The 18,748-nt window shown below is 32.8% G+C and overlaps 1 protein-coding gene across 1 annotated transcript; it reads right to left on the bottom strand.

The window, feature by feature from the left end:
• Positions 1–533: 533 nt before the first annotated feature.
• On the bottom strand, positions 534–18,338 carry LOC129001422 (uncharacterized). Its single transcript, XM_054428684.1, has 9 exons — positions 18,240–18,338; positions 18,068–18,109; positions 17,021–17,098; positions 15,891–16,001; positions 13,206–13,343; positions 2,959–3,054; positions 2,601–2,720; positions 2,000–2,244; positions 534–841 (listed from the first exon to the last, which is right to left on the bottom strand). The coding sequence occupies exons 1-8, from the start codon at positions 18,318–18,320 to the stop codon at positions 2,029–2,031; spliced, it is 882 nt and encodes a 293-aa protein (XP_054284659.1). The 5' UTR covers positions 18,321–18,338; the 3' UTR covers positions 534–841; positions 2,000–2,028.
• Positions 18,339–18,748: the final 410 nt, after the last annotated feature.

Below are 18,748 nucleotides of genomic sequence, written 5' to 3'. Positions count from 1 at the left end.
ATTTTTAAAATTTATCTATAACATTTTCAAAACAGTAGATTTGAATAGTTTAGTTTCAATGCAATAGTGAATACTACATAAACCTAATGTAATTTGACTGGAAAAGCATTATGTTAAAAAGTAGTTTTAAATATATTTATTTGTTAAAAATATAAAGAAAAAAACTTACCTTAGAGATGGCTAAAGTTATTTTTTAAACTGAGACATTAACCCCCTAGTTGTGTTATTTATACATTTTTTTCTACATCAACATACACCTGTTACTTTTATATCTTCATAAGCTACCAATATTGTGTATCAATATTTTTATCCATGGCAAAAGTAAAAACTAAAAGTAATCAAAATAAATCATTTTTAAGGGGCATAAATTGCACAAACTGATTAAAATTTTAACAACTTAAATACTATATCGAATTTTATTAATTTTATTAGATTCACTAAAAAACAATAAGAACTCTTACAGCAAAAATGAAACTCATCTTTACTGGCTAAATAAATAATAATTTACTTAAAATATATACAAAACATATTTCATATTTTTTTATAATTGTTCCAATATCAAGAGAGACTTTTACAATAGCTCTGGAAACTTAGTACAGAAAATAATTCAGTCTCATGACACTTATAATTGCAAAAATAAAAAAAATAAACACAAAACCGTCACTGAAAAAAACTTGTCGTATCAAACGTCTAAATAATATCAATAACAAAAGGGTACACAAAGTATAAAACAAGTGAAAGTCATAAAACGACTCGAATCTCATAAAGATCTCATGGAGAAATCAGTCTCTAAAGGAAGTTTTCCCATATATTAGTCCACGCCATCAGCAGTTTAAGTTATCTGAAAAATATAAATAGTTTTAAGATGTATAACAGTAGAGGGTATTCCTGAGCAGTGGCGGCTGGTCCATTAGGACTTTGGGACGGAGTCCTCCCATTTTCTAGACAACAGTTAAATTAATAATAATAAATAATCATAAATATGATTTTTATTCCAGCATTTGAATGTACATAAAAACGATAGCAGGGTCTAAGTTTTTTGGAATAAATAAATAAATAAACGGGTGATAATGGACGCAACATGTTTTTGCAACAGGTAGTACACGGGGACTCAGTAAATATGAGTCTGTAGTTAATTAATGTACTATATTATTTCTCTAGAAGTGTTGTTCAGGGATGCTAATGATTTCTATAAATAAATTCTGTTAAAAATATTTCTGCAAAGTATGCCTGACTGATGAGGACAACTACAATCAAAGAGAAAATGAAAACAATTACAGTATGAATAAAACAGTATATCCATAACGTGCTTTAAACTGACGTTAAAGTGACTCAATTTTGTTTACTTTTAACCTTCTCTCGGTATCAGTAACCTCCCAAAACAATCTATGCATCTTCTCACAACTTAAACCCACCAGCCACCACTGCAAAGGTATAAAAAACATGAACATCAATAACAAAACAAAGCAAATAATACATCTGTTGATGTGAAATATTTAAAAACAATCTGTAATTAAAACCCTAGGACTTTATCGACAAAATGGGCTCCACCTGTAGTATAAATGTTTGCCAACCAAATGTTCCTGACTAGGCTTGTTGCAAGCCTTGACAACGTTGGAGGCCTACCTACACTAGTTGACTGTCACAGCCAGGCTCAGTACGGTAGAACTATCTTTATCTTTTTTAGTTTCGTATTACATATTTTGTGTCTTGGATCGTGTTGCATGTAATTTTTTGTATGTTGCATTGCAAGTTTGGACAATGATGCACTTGTAAGAAAACTAGTCAGGGAAAATTTGTTGAGAAAATGTTGACTACAGATGAAAGTAAGGGAGCCTATTTACTAAATTTAATTTTTAACCTTTATGAATTGTAGCTCATTTCATATTTATTTGCTTAATTCACAGATGTTAGGGCTTATGTGTACAGGATAACGCAATATTAAAGAAGCCTTCAATCTTTAAAAATTCAGATTTACAGAGTTGTATTTCCTTTTTACCTTTCCAATGAGAAGTAATATTGCAAGTATCAGCTGACTGCAGTGTTGCGTTCCAGCACGGAGTCCAACACAGAGATGGACGTTGTAGAGTCTATGTGGTGGACAGTGCCGTTGCCACTTACTGTGCTGTTGAGCCCCACTGACAAAGATGCTCGCAGAACCTTTCTTTTCATTAACCGCTCTTTCAACTCTTTTTGGAATTCTTTCTCCTCCTCAACCAGTTTGTTCCAATGCTTTTCTAACTCCTAAAAATGTAATCCGAACAACACTGTAGTTTGATCATATCAAAATCATAGCTATACAACAATATCAAGAAAAATTGAAAATCTGCTTTAGTGTATAGGGAAATAATTGTAATTAATTACGGCACAATCATAATATCTTTTCTGGGAGAGGTATCCCGAATCTACCCTGAGAGGACAACCAGGCCCCCCTTTTCTCAATTTTGGTTTTACCACAGGCTTACCGAAAAAGTCTCAAAAGTAAATGCAATTCCACTTTTACAAGACTGGAGAATTTAAAAATACTTTTTGTTTGCACATTATAAAAATATCTGGAATTAATTTTATAATACAGATTATATTTTTTAAATTTAGCCTACCTTTTTCTTCTTTCTATCCTCGAGTATTCCCAGTTTTCTCCATCCGTCCCACATTGTCTGCTGGGTGTGTTTATGTAAAAAATGATTTTCTGGCCTGTTCCGCCAACGTCGAGCATTTTGCTAAGGCAACAACAATTAATTTGATGACAATAAAGTGATTCATAATCAATTTACATAATATATGTTACACATGTAGACAAATTATAAATTAGTGTTTTCTGTAGGCCTAAATGTGTAAGTAACATGTGCAAGTATAGTTTGTCGCTGCTGTTATATTATAAAAATTTGTGAATAAATGTGTAATACTAAGATGGGAATTAGATAAAAAAGCATGTAATGAGGTGAGAAATATACTCACACTCCACGGTGTGGAACCAAGATTTTCAGGTGGATAAGTGATGAAAAATCTCGGACGTCTGGAAACTAGCAATAACGGTTCTTCATCGTCATCATCCTAAAAAAGTAAAAAAATAGTTTTATACAAGTTAGTAAACCATTAGATACAATCTCAGAGTTTTAGACCAGGAGATGAAACACAATTTCTGCCAAAAATCCTCACTTTGGGATGGAAAAAACTTAGGACAATCATCATCAGATTTAAAATTAAAAGATTAAAAATGAGCCATGGAAAATCTTTAATTAAAATTACTTACTGTACTCATTTATTCAGCAAAATATTAGCACCAGCCAACTGCTTGATTAGTAATATTTCATATAGTATTAGAAGAACCAATGTACGAATCTTATATATTCAATTTTACAAAGATTTTATTATAAAAGAATAGTATTAGGTTGATCAGTTTTGTGAATAACTTTAACAAATATTATTTTAATACGTTTTTGAAAATATAACTAAAGTAAAGAGCCTGAATAAATTAGTTCATAATTTAGCCTGAGTAAATTATTTTTTGTCAAAAATATCTAATTATGCAGGTTAAAAGCTGATATCTTATCTTACTAATATTATAAACTAGCAGAATACCCGTCCTTTATACGGGGTTAGCATATAAGTATAAAATGGTTATTGCAGTTACACTTAAGCTTTGTGTTTGCAATGGGGGAGGATACAGTTTGATAAAATTTGCTTCTTTAAATTTACGGTATACTATAGTATTACACATCTTGACAGTTCTCATTGCGTATCACAATTTTTTGTTGCTGCTTGGTTCAAATAAGCTGTTTTCGTAAATGCAAAATAAAAACAATAGTGCTGCACCCTATTGGTAAATCTTATAACTTTTTAATGCTTTTGCATATCATAGAACCAACTTTTTTATTTGAAACATCTGACTAAATTCTTGAATTCCCTTAAATATGAATACTCATAAGGTTAACACGGGGAACTACAGAGCCACTGGGGTGGAGCCCGAAAGGATTTTTGAGATAAGAATATGCCTATATGTTAATCGGGAACGTGAGCTATCATTATGCTAAATTTCAGCCAAATCCGTCCAGTAGTTAATGCGTGATTGAACTTCAAACAAACAAACAAAAAAACACAGAAACTTTCACATTTATAATATTAGTAAGATGTGAAAGTTTGTGTGTGTGTTTGTTTGAAGTTCAATCACGCATTAACTACTGGACGGATTTGGCTGAAATTTAGCATAATGATAGCTCACATTCCCGATTAACATATAGGCATATTCTTATCTCAAAAATCCTTTCGGGCTCCGCCCCAGTGACTCTTTAGTTCACCATGTTAACCTTATGAATATTCATATTTAAAGGGAACGAGGTGTTAGCCCGTCCTACGTACGGGAGTATTCAGTTAAAACGGTCTAGGCCTATAATTCAGAACAGCTAGTTTACACGTATAAAGACAAATTTTATTGCAGCCTACAGTAGAAAGAGTATTAATTATCAATTGAGAAGTGTATAGGCCTAGTCAATGATATCACCTTCCATCGCATACCTACCTCTTCCATAATCAATATCACCACAATACAATTACTTATACTATACACAAATTTCCAGTAGGTCTGAATAGAAACTCCCTAAAATAAAACGAAAACATCCAATAAAATTCACAGTACACATAATTATAACGTTGGTGTCCTGATATCACTAAACGAATCGTCCACACACATCCTTTATGTCAATTTCACTGCATCAATTGCTAAATAAATAAGTGTAAACAAAGAAAAGTAAACACAACATATTAGTTTGTTTTGTAAACAGCTGAGTCAAAAATAATATTCATTTGAACAAAAGAACTGGGCACATGTTGAAGGAATTTAAAAAGTAAAAACGCTAGTAAAGCTAGTGACGTAATTAATTGTCTATGTTTATTATCCATTCCGTTATCAGTTCCAATATCCTTGATAATTGAACCACCCTCATTGAATCAATGTACATCGTAATTCCCCATATTCATTTATTTAAACTATAAAATATTCAGCGCCTCCAAACGTAACAACAACTAAACACACGCCAAACAACTTTTTTAGATTTCATAAAAGGATGGTTAGTCTAATTGCAGTATCCTAGGTCAATGATGACGTTGTGTTCAATCTATGTCATTCATCTGTATATCTTTGGATAATACCCGTCTGAGGTTGTGGTGGTAATTTAAAATCGTATTCCTGAGGATTCTTGATCTCCATCTTTATGACATCAATATTTCCGGGCCTAATCCAAGCAAAGTTCAGGCATTCAAAAACATTGTTTGTAAACAAAAAGCTGCCAAGATAAATTAAAACATGTAAAACTTGTAATTTTCCTACCCTTTCCAAAAAAGTTGAGCCGTAAAATAATTTGCATTTCTTTTTTTATTTAACTCGTGTACAGAGCCTCAACTTGTATACATCGATGGTGTTACTTATCTCGGTGGTCTACTAATCTTACTTATTTCCCATAATCAATGACAAAATCTGAGTAAATAACCTCATAGTTCTATAGGGCATTTTAACCAGCTGTTAGTTAAAACAAATTATATTGCTCTAAAACAAATCGAAGATTACAAAGATTGCTTTTTTAAAATAATTTGAACATCCTAGTATTTTACTATGTATATTAAATTAATCTGTCATCCTCTTACAGAAGAATTGAACGTATCAATGATTAGCATTACACATAGTATAAATAAGTCAACCCTAAGTATGTCTTTAAATTTTTATCCAAATGCTGAATTTGTGACACAAAAGCTGAATGTTTACAGCTGTTATGTTAAGCAAATTATTTTATGCCAAAAGCTAGTTTAGAATCTTAGCGTCGGCTGCTAGACTTAAAACTTAATTTCTAAAAAACTGGGACCCTAAACTAAAATTATGGCTTCGACATTCCCTAGTTCTCAAAATTATCTTTCTTTCAACACAAAAATCATGAAAATCCGTTCTGTGGTTGATTCAGAATCGTGAAATAAAAAAACACAGTTTCGTTTTAATATTATAGATTAAAAAATTTAGTCAGCTGATTCAACTAAAAAGTTGGTTCTATGATATGCAAATGCGTTAAAAGTTATAAAATTTACCAACAGGGTGCAGTACTATTATATTTCTTATTTGTGAAAACAGCTAATTTGAACTAATCAGTATCTGAGGACTGTCAAAGTAGGATTGTTTACAGTTATGTTAATTGTTTTAATTTCATGAATAATTTGTGAAAATTTGCGAAACTTTAATAATTTATTTTTCTCTATTGTTTGGGTGAAGTGGTAGAACATTATGGCTATGGTAGATGTATACTATAGTACACCGTCAATTTTAAGAAGCAACTTTTATCAAACTGTGTCCTCCCCCATTGCAAGCGCAAAGCTTGAGTATAATGCCAATCCCGTACGAAAGACGGGTTCTCTGCTAGTTGTATTATATCTTTACTTATATTAAAGTAAGTAAAATATTTAGTGGACTGTAAATTTCAAAATTTATTTTGGTAATGCTCACACTTATAAAATTTAAGAGACTCTCAAATCAAACATAAAATGAAAATTAAGAAACATTTAAAATCCCAAAATGAGATAAAATTATCCCCAAATAAGTGTTGATTGTTCATAATAAAGCCATGCATTGATGTAGATAGCAAATGAAGACAATATAAAATAGGTTTATGTAACTTAGGACAACAATCCTAGTTTAGTCTCGGGGGTCAAACCAGTTTTTCATTTTCATGCCTATTGCCGTCTTACATAAAATGATTTGAACACAATGTCGTGTCAATACATGATACAATCTCGTCATTGAATTATTAAATTAATTTTATATAAGACAATAAGAGGCTTGAAAAATAAACAATTGTTGCAAAACTAGTCGCCCAAGACTAAACTAGGATTGAAGATGTAAACCTATTTTGAATTGGCATAAATCAATCTAGAGGCAATCCTGAAAAAAGCAAATCAAGCATGGAGTCAAGATTAAATATATTTTGTTATATAAAAAAATTGAAAGATGAAATAATTGTATCCTTTATCACTACAATAGTTATTTGTGTAACTAGTGAGCAAAGTGGCACTTTGCTTCACACGAGAGCAACGTTTGTGCACGATCCGAAGGCGAGTGCGGAATGATCTCGAGTGCAGCAAAGGCCTTTTGCACTCGTGTTACACATTATATTTTTCCTACAGTCACTATAAAGCATATAAATAATTAGTCTTTCAAACACTATACAACACGTTTTAAGGTTCAGCTGGCAACACAAATAGGTGCCCTAGAGAAAGTAGTCCCTGGTCCGTATCACTCCGCTATTTTTTCCTCGGCAAGCAATGTGCTCCACGACTTGAGAAAATAGTTCTGTATATTTTTGTAATTTGCAGTGGTTTTCGCGCCAAAAAAATGCTTTAAAGGTATTTTCTTATTTATTAAGATCGTAGGAATGTTTTAAAGAAAAGTCCTGAAAGTTCAGAAATACGAAAAAGAGAACATAAACTATAAACACGAAATGACAGGTTAAATCGTAGTTATAATAGTCAATCAGCTGTTCATAGTATTATTTTTCTTTAAGTGTTGCCAACTTATTTCCAAGCGTACACGGATTACGTGCATAATAGAACCACGCTGTTTTGTGTTGTTTCGTTGGAATCCTGATGTGCGCCAAAGTATAAACCGTACGACAAAGTATAAACCGTACGACAAAGTATAAACCGTACGACAAAGTATAAATATGCAGCAATTAGCAGCTTTCTGTACTATAAACAGTACAAGGAAGCCAACTTTGTCGGGTGACTGTAGGAAAACCATTTTTTATACATTTTTTATATAAACAAAAGTTCACAGAATTAATGTATATTATATTTTAGGGTAAGAGATTGAATGTATAGCTCGGAGTTTGAGTATAACAATTTTGCTCCATAACTATTCAAGTCAAAAAGCTGAAAGAGAACTTAAATGAACTCAGTTTTATAAACTAATGCTAAATAACAGTACATAAAAAGGATTTGACAAGATTGCTCAATTTGCAAAATGTGATTCAAACGCATTTCATGAGATGTTTTATTTTCATAGTATTTTTAAAATGAACAAGTCAATATGAAGTTTAGAGTGTAGTTAATACAATTTATGGGTTAACACTTTTAAAATTAATGGATTAATTAGAGGGAAAAATGGAGTTCAGCTCGTGAATTTGAAGATGGAGCCAGGCATTCAAAATCTATATTGAAACAATCCAAATTTTTAGTAACATTTGTACGGTATATCTAGATTTATCAATAATTGAAATAAAACATAGTTTATCCTTTGAAAATGATTTATCATCATAAGTAACAAAAAGAGTTGTTTCAGGAAGGACAATTGGGTATATTTCGGCAGTCTGACTTTGAAACCTGAAAATGTTCGAAAATAGTTGTGCATAGAGCATTTTTGTTTTTACACATTCAGCATTTAGTCGTAATTTATAATTGTTAAGTATTTTGGTATTAGTTCAATCCAAACATTGTTATTTAAGACAAACATTTACATGATAAATCATGGCTATGATAAGCACAAATTGAATAAGTTAGATTTCACAAATGTAAATATTTTTCCTACAGTTATCTGACAAAGCGGGCTTTGTTGTAGTTATAGCACGGAAGTAGCTAGTTGCTGCATTTACTTACTTTTGCCGCACTAATTGTTTTTCCACACTCCAGTATTTCCACAACCAAACAACACAAAAATACTAAGCTGATGCAGTGTTTCCCATTTCGTTAAACACTTGGATTTAACCTAACCTAAAAACGTGTTGTATAATATTGTTTGAAAGACTAATTATTTCTGCTTTATAGTAACTGTAGAAAAATATATAATGTGTAACACGAGAAACTTTCGACACTTGCCTGCGGCTCGTGCGTAAACATTTCTCTCATGTGCAGCAAAGTGCCAAGTTGCACACTAGTTACACAAATAACTATTGCCATCTGTGTGTGATAACCTGAATTGAATAGAATATTGAACAGTCTGTCATAATGAAACATAGATCTTAACACGTTCGCTACTGCAATAGTACAACATTTTTAATTTATTTGGTCCAGCGGTGCACATATGTGACGGCTGGTTTCTACCCATAGACTGCTGTCGCATATATGCGACGGCAAGTCACATTAAAATAGACTGACGTCGCATATTTGCGTCGGTGTTCTAATGTTATCTAAACGATTATATCTTTATAACGTTTAACGTCTATTTGAAGGCACTGAATTCTCTGCAGTGGTCTACAGGGATGTCTGTCGCACAACTGCGTCACTTGGTATGTGGATATGATGGTTGTTACGTCATATGATAGTTGGAAAAACTGTTCTTTACTTTGCTGCATCACTGTATGTATGTATGCTGCATTATCCCACGTAGCTTTTATTTTTGTTCAATTATAAACTGTTCTTGAAAAATCTGTTTTTTTTTACTTTCTTTCACCTAAAAACAAACAAAAATGAACTGTTGCATATATGTGGAGTTTGGGCTATTTCAATAAAAATATAATAATTTTCACTATTGTCTTCGCTATAGACCGGGTATCACAAATATGCGACATTAGAAAAGGGTATCAACATATAAAAAAAAACAAGAATATATTATTTACAAACAAAATTGCAGAGTATTACAAAGTAAATTATCACTGCTTAACAGGTTTTTGCCCATGGTCTGCGTGTACTGTTAACCAAGTGACAGCCAGTATATTTGTAAGATTAAATTCTATACCTCGGTCCGTGGCAATGGTCACGGATATGTGCGACGCTTGGTAGCGAACGTATTAAGAGATAATTAGCCAATTGCATTAGTCTTTCCTTGCTTACTTATAAATCCAGCCTCAAGTAATACCATTGACTATTGAATAATGAAGTCAAATAGTCAAACAGTTGTATAAATCAAAGAGAATACACACAAACAAATGTTCAAGCAATCAATTCATTCCCTTAAAAAAGTCAATATAAAATTACTTACCAACAGTTTTTTCTTCAAATGTATATCTGACAATAACTAATAAATATCAAACCACAGATAGACAATAATAGAATGGGATACAAAACAATAATTTATATTTTAACACTAATATAACAATCAACAACAAATTCAATATTAAATATTAACAAATAAAGTAGAGTAGAGCTTAAATAATGACAACAAATTTAACAGCAGACATGATACAGCAATAATGTGAAGCCATTTGAAGATCCCAACAAGTCCCTGCAAAGAGAAACAAAAACATTTTACATCAGACAGTAACAGAACTGTACATGTTAATAACAGAAAATTTTTAACACGTTGAGTGCTGATGACGGGAATTCCCGTTATTGCTTAACATTGTAATAAATTTGACTTTTAATGTTATAACATGTCGACCGCACTAATAATGTTAAGGTTAAAAAAAACCCTTAAGACAAAGTATTACAGTCTATTGATACATACAGAGATTCCCTATATTTTTCCTGAATATGCTTCGACAATAAAGCTGCATATAGAAAAATAAAGTGTCTGAATATTAGTTGGATCATAACTAGTTTGTTTATCTTTAACTATAGTGTTGTATACAAAAATGGTTTAAAATGGTCACCAAACAATTTGTCTATTGCTTTTGTTATATTTTATTTATCATTTAATTGTTTTAAAATAATAGGTGAAATACTTACATGGATACAATGTTCCTATTCCATATTTTCTCCTTTAACTTCTTCACTTTCAATATCTCCGAATCCCAAGAAGTTCATCAACGTTGTAAAACCCCTCTTGACATGATGTTTGATAACATGTAAATGGCTACGTTTTGTTGTGGAAGGAAGCGGTGTTGTTGTAGTAATCTGTCTTCGAGTCATCCGTAAAAACCAGGGAACTGTGGTAGTTTCAACCTTCTCTACCGATAGTACAGTTTCCTCCGTAGTTATCGGATTAAAAAACTTTTTATCTTCATCATCAATTTTTGGCAACTTTTTAGGTTTCTCAGTAAACATATTCTCCACTGATTCCCAGACCTTATCCAGCCTCTCTGGAGTAATTTTTGGCAAATCTTCTCTGGAAACTCCTACACCCAACAAATCGTACATTTCTTTCCACCCAAGTTTGCCAACTGTAGTCTCTTGTCTTGTTACTGGTACGGCTGTAGAAGGATAAACAGTCTCAATCCGTTGGAAGTCACTGAAGAAAAATGGCTGTTTCAGTCTTGGCCCACTGTATTTAGGTCTCATAGTAAGGAATGTAGCAAAAGTAGTTTCCGGTAAGACTGTTACAGACGGTGATTCAGTTACAGATGGTGATTCAGTAACAGAAGCTTCTGGTCTTGATCTAAATGTTGGCCATCTCCTAACAAAAGGGGGTAATGTCGGATGGTACGGGCGAGATGGTTTGGAACCTTTTATCCTCTGATGTAATTTCCAACTACCTTGGTGAACTTTCTCTTCATGTTTCCCCGAACTCTCTTCTGTTTTTTTATTTGTCATGGATTCAATTTCATTCATGAGGATCGATGAAATATTTCTGCTTTCTGAGATTGTTTCTCTAAGTTTTGTTAACAGCTCTGTGGATGATTTTACAAATCCTTTATTTTCTATGTGGCTTGTTTCACTTAGAGAAATAGATTTATCTTTAAGAAGAGATTTTTCAACATCTTTTGAAGTAATTGAAGTTTGTTCTTTCCAAATCGGCTTAGTCTCACTTCTAGGAAGTGGTAGGGATTCTTCTTTCAAAATTGGTTCTCTTTGCATTGGTACACTTTTCTCTTTTATGATCGGTTTCATTTCACCCCTCGATACCGGTATGGTTGTTTCTTCTAGGATTGGTATAGTTTTAACTTTTGCTATCGAAGCAGATTCTCCTCTATAACTTTCAAGCTTTTCACCGCCTGAAGTTCTAGGGAAAATCACGTTTAAAATCTCATCCGCCTTAGAGTGTGACAAATAATGTGGTTTTATTGTCAGTATTTTCTTGAGTATTTTGTTACTCGCATGTTTATGAGTCAAGTCTATCTTTAGGTCTGTCATGCTGATAGTGCCATTCAGAGTCCTCATATCCTCAGGATCATCCTGCGGCCAATACTGCAAGTGGTACTTACCAAGTTGATCAATGTGATGTACTTCAAACACTCCTTTTATCAAAGGATCTCTTACAGGTTTTGTTCCATGTATAATATTTCCTATTGATCTATTTTCTCTCTTTCTCTTGTCAATCATCGAGAACAGTTCCTTGGTCAACTCCTCCATTGTCTCATCACTAGGGGGGCCTGACAAAAGCTTTTGCTCAATAGCTTGATTCATCTCTTCCTCCATCGAGCCTGTGAACTCCACAGTCGTATTGTCAGGACTCAAGTTGTACCTTTCAAGCTCTCTCCGCCAAAACGGTCGGAGCTTCTTGGTAAGCTGATGAAGAATCTTTGCGTTATCTAGAATGATTCTCCTCTTTCTTGCCATTGTTTTCTGCAAATATTAAATAATGGGTTTTAAATATTTTATATTTTTTTAAACACTGAGTTGTTTGAGCTATTAATTTAACTATGAATTGTTTTTAAATTTCTGAATGTAATGAAAAAAATATTCATAAGATTAAGAATTATGATTGAATGATGATGCATTTACAGCTCAATTCACTTAATGTCAAACTTTTTGCAAAAATGTTCCTAAGTGGAATATGATTCAATTAAAAATATAACTTACCAGTTTATCACTTTTAAGGCTGTCAGTGACATTATCTCCCTAAAAATAAAATACCACAGATAATTTGTACTCTGTAACTCAATTGAAACACAATATTTTTTAGATAAAAATTTATTTACCAAGCCTTTCACTTAAAATAAAATATATAAAAATGTAAACCCATTGTTTCAGAGGAGGTTTCCTTTTGTAAAGTTGTAAATATTAATGTAAAAAGCAATTTCACCAATGAATGATAACTAAACCGAAACTTCAAAACTTACCTTAGCCATCTGCCTGGCAAAAATAACTCATTTAGTAGATAGCTGTTGCATAGTCCTTGGAATAGATACTGAAAGGATTTAGATTTAATCACTGACACAAACGTAAAAAATAAAATCCACCAATAACACATTTGCTCTAAATCAACTCATGCAAAAGACGAAAAAGCAAGGAAAAAACATGATATGTAAAATGAAATCAAATTGACGATTAAAGTAAATGGCACAAAAATACATGTAGAACTTCATGCATGTTTGTTAAACTAAGAATTATGAAATGGTCCAATCAACTGATCTTACATTGTCAACCAGAAACACTGATTCTGAAGCCTCCAAAGACTGCAGTTTGACGACTTCCGACCCCGAGTCAGGGGGTGCTCTGGTAAACACCCTCGGATATTGCTCATCTGAGGACCATCTATGCCACCTGTCAATGTTCTGGCAAACAACACCACAAGCAATACCAGCTGGTCATAGATGAGCTTTCAATGAGACAAGATTTCATAAAAAAGCTTTGCAACAGGAAGAAACTTGTTTACAATTAATTGAAAACCAAATATTTGTAATTTCACTATATTACAAACAAATTGTAAATTCCCAAATACAAATAACTTTACAAGTTCAGATGAGAGAGAAGAGTGTTAAATTTATTTAAAAAGGGTCCATGTTGACTTATGGACTACTTATCATGTCAACTTATTGTTGCCATAAGTATATTACTGTTTGGTAAACCATGGCTAATTAGGGTAATTATTTCATACACAGATTTGAACAAACTGATGCTCTATTTCAACTTGATCTCTTTTGGGACTTAACTAAATGTTTATTTTTTTTTTTAATATGAATATCACAGGCTTTCCAATACATTTTAAGAGTACTTAAAATCTTTCATTCTCTTCAGGGAAATCAACCAAGAGATCAGCCATGGGAAACAATTCACAACTAACAAACTTTTTTAAACATGTTTTCTCTATTTACCCTTAGACCCTGGAAATATCGTTTGTTACAATGTAAATTATCTTAAAAATACCACACTGAGTGGCTAAATAAAAATCAGATATCATCATTCAGTGTCTACAGGAACTTACTGCAATTAAAGTTAAATAACAAAAAAATATGTTATAAGAGGCATGTTTTTAAAGTAAGTACAGTTTTTAAATTTCTCAGTTCCAGCGCTGCTATTGCCATTTTGGACATTTGTACAGAGTGTATGTGCATCTATTGGCAAGTCTGTGCCAGAAATTTGGCAACAATCAGCCGTGTTTACATCCGGTTTTGAGCGTTCAAAATGGTGCCACCAATTGAGACTGCCGCCGACTGTGAAGTGTGAGATGTAATTCGATTTTTAAGTGCTAAAGCTGTGAAAGCCATCGAAATTCATCGACGGATTAGTGAAGTGTATGACAAGAACATTATGAGTGACGGAATTTTAGGCAAGTGGGTGAGGGCATTTAAAGACGGCCACATCAAGGTTCATGAAGTGCAACGCACTGGGCGGCCATCCGTCATTACTGATGAATTGGTGCATAAAGTCCATGAAAAAGTGAAAGAGAACAGACGGTTTACGATCTCATAATTATCTGATGAGTTTCCTTTAGTTTTGAGAAGTGTTCTTTATGATATTGTGACTGAAAAATTGAGTACCGAAAATTGTGCTCACGCTGGGTGCTGAAAATGTTGACTGAAGTGTGTCTAGGCAGTGCACTGACTTTTCTTGAGCGCTACGAGGAGAAACGAGATGATTTGTTCAAATTGTCAAGGTAAAATTGCTACAGGCAACATGGGTGTCTTATGTTACGCCAGAGTCAACATCTTGGTGGTCAGCACCTAGACAACGATGATGAGGTCAAAACGGCAGTGACACAGTGGTTATCCAGTCAGGCGGCAGAATTCTTTGAGAAAGGAATGCAAAAGCTCGTGGAACGATATGATAAATGCCCTAATATTGATGGAAAAGAAACTATGTCAAAAAGTAGATTAAGATACTGGGTTCCAAATAAAAATATAATTATTACAATAAGTATACTTGTTTTTGTTTTATTTTAAAACGGTACTTACTTAAAAAAACATGCCTTGTAAGTTCGCGAAACTAGAAATTTTGTTACATTCAATATTAAAAACTGTTAGTTAGTAAATCATCATCGTGCTCAGATATGAAAAGCTGGGTGATATGAACATTAGACTTGCTGCACAGAAAGTGTAATTCAATGATTCTGTATTTATGGAAACTTCTCAATGCTCAAAAAAATTGTTGTTTAGTGTGTTTTTTCTGACTATCCTACAACATTCTTTCATTTCAATACATGTTTTCAAATAGTTGTGAGTGAAGCTGATAAAATAACATTCCTTTATTTACAGAACCATTGATTTCACTTAGTACAACAACATCCTTAGTTTATCAATAAGAAGTATCTGCTAACATATACAGTATATACTGGAGACGAGGTAAAAAGTGTTCCAAATAAAAATATAGGGTTCTAGATCTAATTTAAGACATTAACTAATTTTGTAAAAAAATGTAGGCCCCTAACTGACTTGAGATACTTTTTTTGATCAGTACTCTATGATTAGTACAAAAGACTTTGAGCAAGTATTTTTCCAGAAAAATTCTAGTTTAATTAGTTTATTGTAAAAAAACCTAGTTCCCTCAAGAAATAAAAAATTCCAAGTTACTTTTTGAGTTTTTGACAACAAGGTTTATTGTTCCAAAACCGTCAACTAACCATAAGATTTGTTCAATTTTTTTCACAACACTACTGTTCTTAACTTAAACTTGCAATTGTGTGAAAACCAATACAAACAATTTAAAAACCCTGTTGAACTTTTCATCAACATTTTAGATGCAAAAATAATCAAAACACGAAATAACCAAAGAGATTTTAATGTAATTGAAAAGGATTGCCATAAAAATGGAAACAATGAAAGAATGTTGTATTTATGTAGGAGGTATATAGTGTATAATGAGAAGTGTCCATAAACACTTACATTAGGTGAGTCAGTGGTGGGACTGTGTCGAGCCCCGCGGTTATAAGTCCGGTTGCCACTAGCTCTCCGAGTAGTCATGAACTCAAATGGATCTACTTCGAAGAGAGCCATCTGCAAGTTACAAACACACTTCTGAAATCTGTATTGAGTAAATATAATAAAAGTTGAGCATGACATTCGTACGAGAGATTCAAAACTACATAAAATGTTATTAAGTGGATTTAAAATGAAATAATATTTTAACCATTGCATTGGCTGCCTGCTATTTACAAGGGATTTTTTTTGTCCTAGGACGCTAGGCACGAGCACGGAATTGTTTTTCACATTACTTCAGGCTAGACCTAGGGGTTGCGGTATTATCACTTAGATCAAATCCATTGGTGATTTGGCAGGATTTCAACCCGGGACCCTTGGAACCGGAGTCCCGCGCTCTAACCACTAGACCAGCTCGCTCCCCATTTTTATAAGGATTTAAAAGGGATTAGAGAGCTATAAAATACAATACTCCAGTGATAAACCTGTGTAGTTGATGCAGATTTAAGTGAGAACTTTGTGAAACTTCCCTAATAATTTTTGTATTTACCTAAAGTATCCTTCAAAGATTTTGCATCTAAATCACATAGGCTAATTAATCTTTTTTTGATTATTGCAAGGAATAGTAAGAAAAATCAAGTCACACTCAGTAATGTTTATTACTAATTTTGATTTTTAGAATCCGGTGGCTACAGGCACGCGTTGTCCAATTCTATAATCATGGCCACACTCTTTTTGAAATGTTTTAAAATATTTGTATGGGTTTGTGTTACGTATTTCGTAAGACAAATCTTCACACTCTTTAGGTCAAAGAGGATTGGCCATGCTTGGTATCCATGTAAAATTGAAAACAAATCCATCAAGGCCTTCATTAATATTACCTACTATTGTAATAATCATAGTGATTCAGAGGCTACGCCACAATGTATGCGATGATAAAAATTACACAAAAAACATGCAAATTTCCACAAGGAAAAATTATTTGTAACAGGAAACCTCCTCTTTTAAAGGGTAAAAAATTAAATAGATCAATCTACCAAGATGTCAGTAACATCTACTAGCTGAGCCTAACTAGTAAAATATCATGAGACACTCACTGTGGTTCTCTCGGGAGACGGAGTCGAGTCGTCTTCCTCTACAATATTGTGGTCAACACCATCAAAGTAGGAGGCAAACTGCAACCAAGTAGAAATATAACAGTTAATCCATCACTGGAAATTTAAAATAAAATAACATAATTCATTTATATCTTGCTTTATGACCAATTGGTCCAATAATCTTGAACCTTGGAACAAGGAAATACTTTACTTAAGTTTTGAAGGATTTTAAGACATATTGCAGGCCGGTATGGAGCAAAAGTAGGGAATGTATGGGGAAAATGAGGCAGAATACCAACTGTAGAATTTTTAAAGAGTATTGTGAATATCAATAATTATTATTAATGATCAATTATCAATTGAGAAGGGGACGCCACAAAGGTATGTATTTTATTCCAAATACGAGTGCTCGCCCCGTGGTTGAAAACTCAACCAAAAATATATAGTAATAATAATAGGCTAGTAAGGAAGTGATTGGAATTTATTCACAGAGTGGCGGGTGATAGAGGGAAGAAGACCTGAAAGAAGGTTATGGATGAGGTGAAGAGGAATATGGAGAAAGGACAAATTTGAAATGGAGATGTATTTGAAAGAATAAAAAGATGATTCAGGTTAAAAAAAGTTAAACCAGGTTTTCCCAGGCGCGAAACGTGGAAAGCGGAGTGCCGAGAAGTGATTCCAATGGCGGTCCGCTTTGCTTTTAGTAAAACAGTACCATTAAATTCCCGCAGACAAGAGGAGAGCGGACTCCGCCTTCATCTTCATCGCTTATGAAAACCCGATTTACTTTAATTTTTGTTTACAAACCTGTATCATTTATTTGCCCTCTTGTAAAACTATCATGTATTTTACAAGCTATATAATAAGCATAAAAGCTAAAAAGGGACAGATTCAATTTTGGGATGCACAAATGAATATGTCTTTAAGTTATCATTAACTCTTGTCCCTTAGGAATCCTAGAGTTGAGGCTTACACACATGTATCTAATCCTCTACATGTATTTAATATATGATCTTGTTTACATATTAAGTTATGAGAATAACTTACACTGTCCTCGCTGTCTTTAGTTTTTCTCTTGAGACTTTTTGGCTGAAACACACAATTTAACATTAGTTGAAAGGCAGATGAAATAATTTGCAACCAAAGACAGTGACACTAAAAATATAAAAGCTATTAAGAATTAAAAAATTAATTTGCCAAATCAAATGTCAAAACTCACCCTCCCTGCTCCTGGAGTACCCAGCCCAATTGAACGTTCATTCTTTGACTTGAAGTTGTGTTCTTTAGCCATCTGAAACATTTTAAATAATTTATTCTGAAATCGTCAATTGTTAGTTCTTAAATAATGCTATTGCCATAAGTACAACATGTTGGATGCAAGTCATACTTTAGAACATAAACCAGGTAAAGAACATCTATTGTACATACCTGTAAACTGTTATACATACATCCCTAAACTAAAATCGTCAATGGTCATACATCACTGCTTTCTTTTTTTTTAATCTGAACAAAATTAATCTATGATTTAGTTATGACTACCATCAGGTTTTCAGTTTCCACTAAATTTTCAGTTAAATAAAAACTTAAATATCCACGGAACAGTGTATGGATATTGAGCTGCAGTTTTGAAATGAGTAAATATTTTGTAATTATTATACAAAAAGGTTATAACCTAATCCATTATAAAATATATATATATATATATATATATAAATAACACAAATGATT

This window comes from Macrosteles quadrilineatus, unplaced genomic scaffold (genome assembly GCF_028750875.1).
Source record: "Macrosteles quadrilineatus isolate MER2022 unplaced genomic scaffold, UCM_ALF_1.0 Scaffold_8__2_contigs__length_117827958, whole genome shotgun sequence".
In the NCBI taxonomy this organism is placed as follows: domain Eukaryota; kingdom Metazoa; phylum Arthropoda; class Insecta; order Hemiptera; family Cicadellidae; genus Macrosteles; species Macrosteles quadrilineatus.
Note: the sequence above shows the minus strand (reverse complement) of the source record. Positions and strands in the feature narration are given on the sequence as shown.

Excerpts from the sequence above, each read along its gene's own strand:
- LOC129001422 (XM_054428684.1), bottom strand. The coding sequence starts at position 18,320 with ATGTTTCAGATGGCTAAAGAACACAACTTCAAGTCAAAGAATGAACGT. Across the intron at positions 2,721-2,958 it reads TTGGTTCCACACCGTGGAGT|CAAAATGCTCGACGTTGGCG; the intron begins GTGAGTATATTT and ends TTGTTGCCTTAG. Across the intron at positions 2,245-2,600 it reads AGGATAGAAAGAAGAAAAAG|GAGTTAGAAAAGCATTGGAA; the intron begins GTAGGCTAAATT and ends TTACATTTTTAG.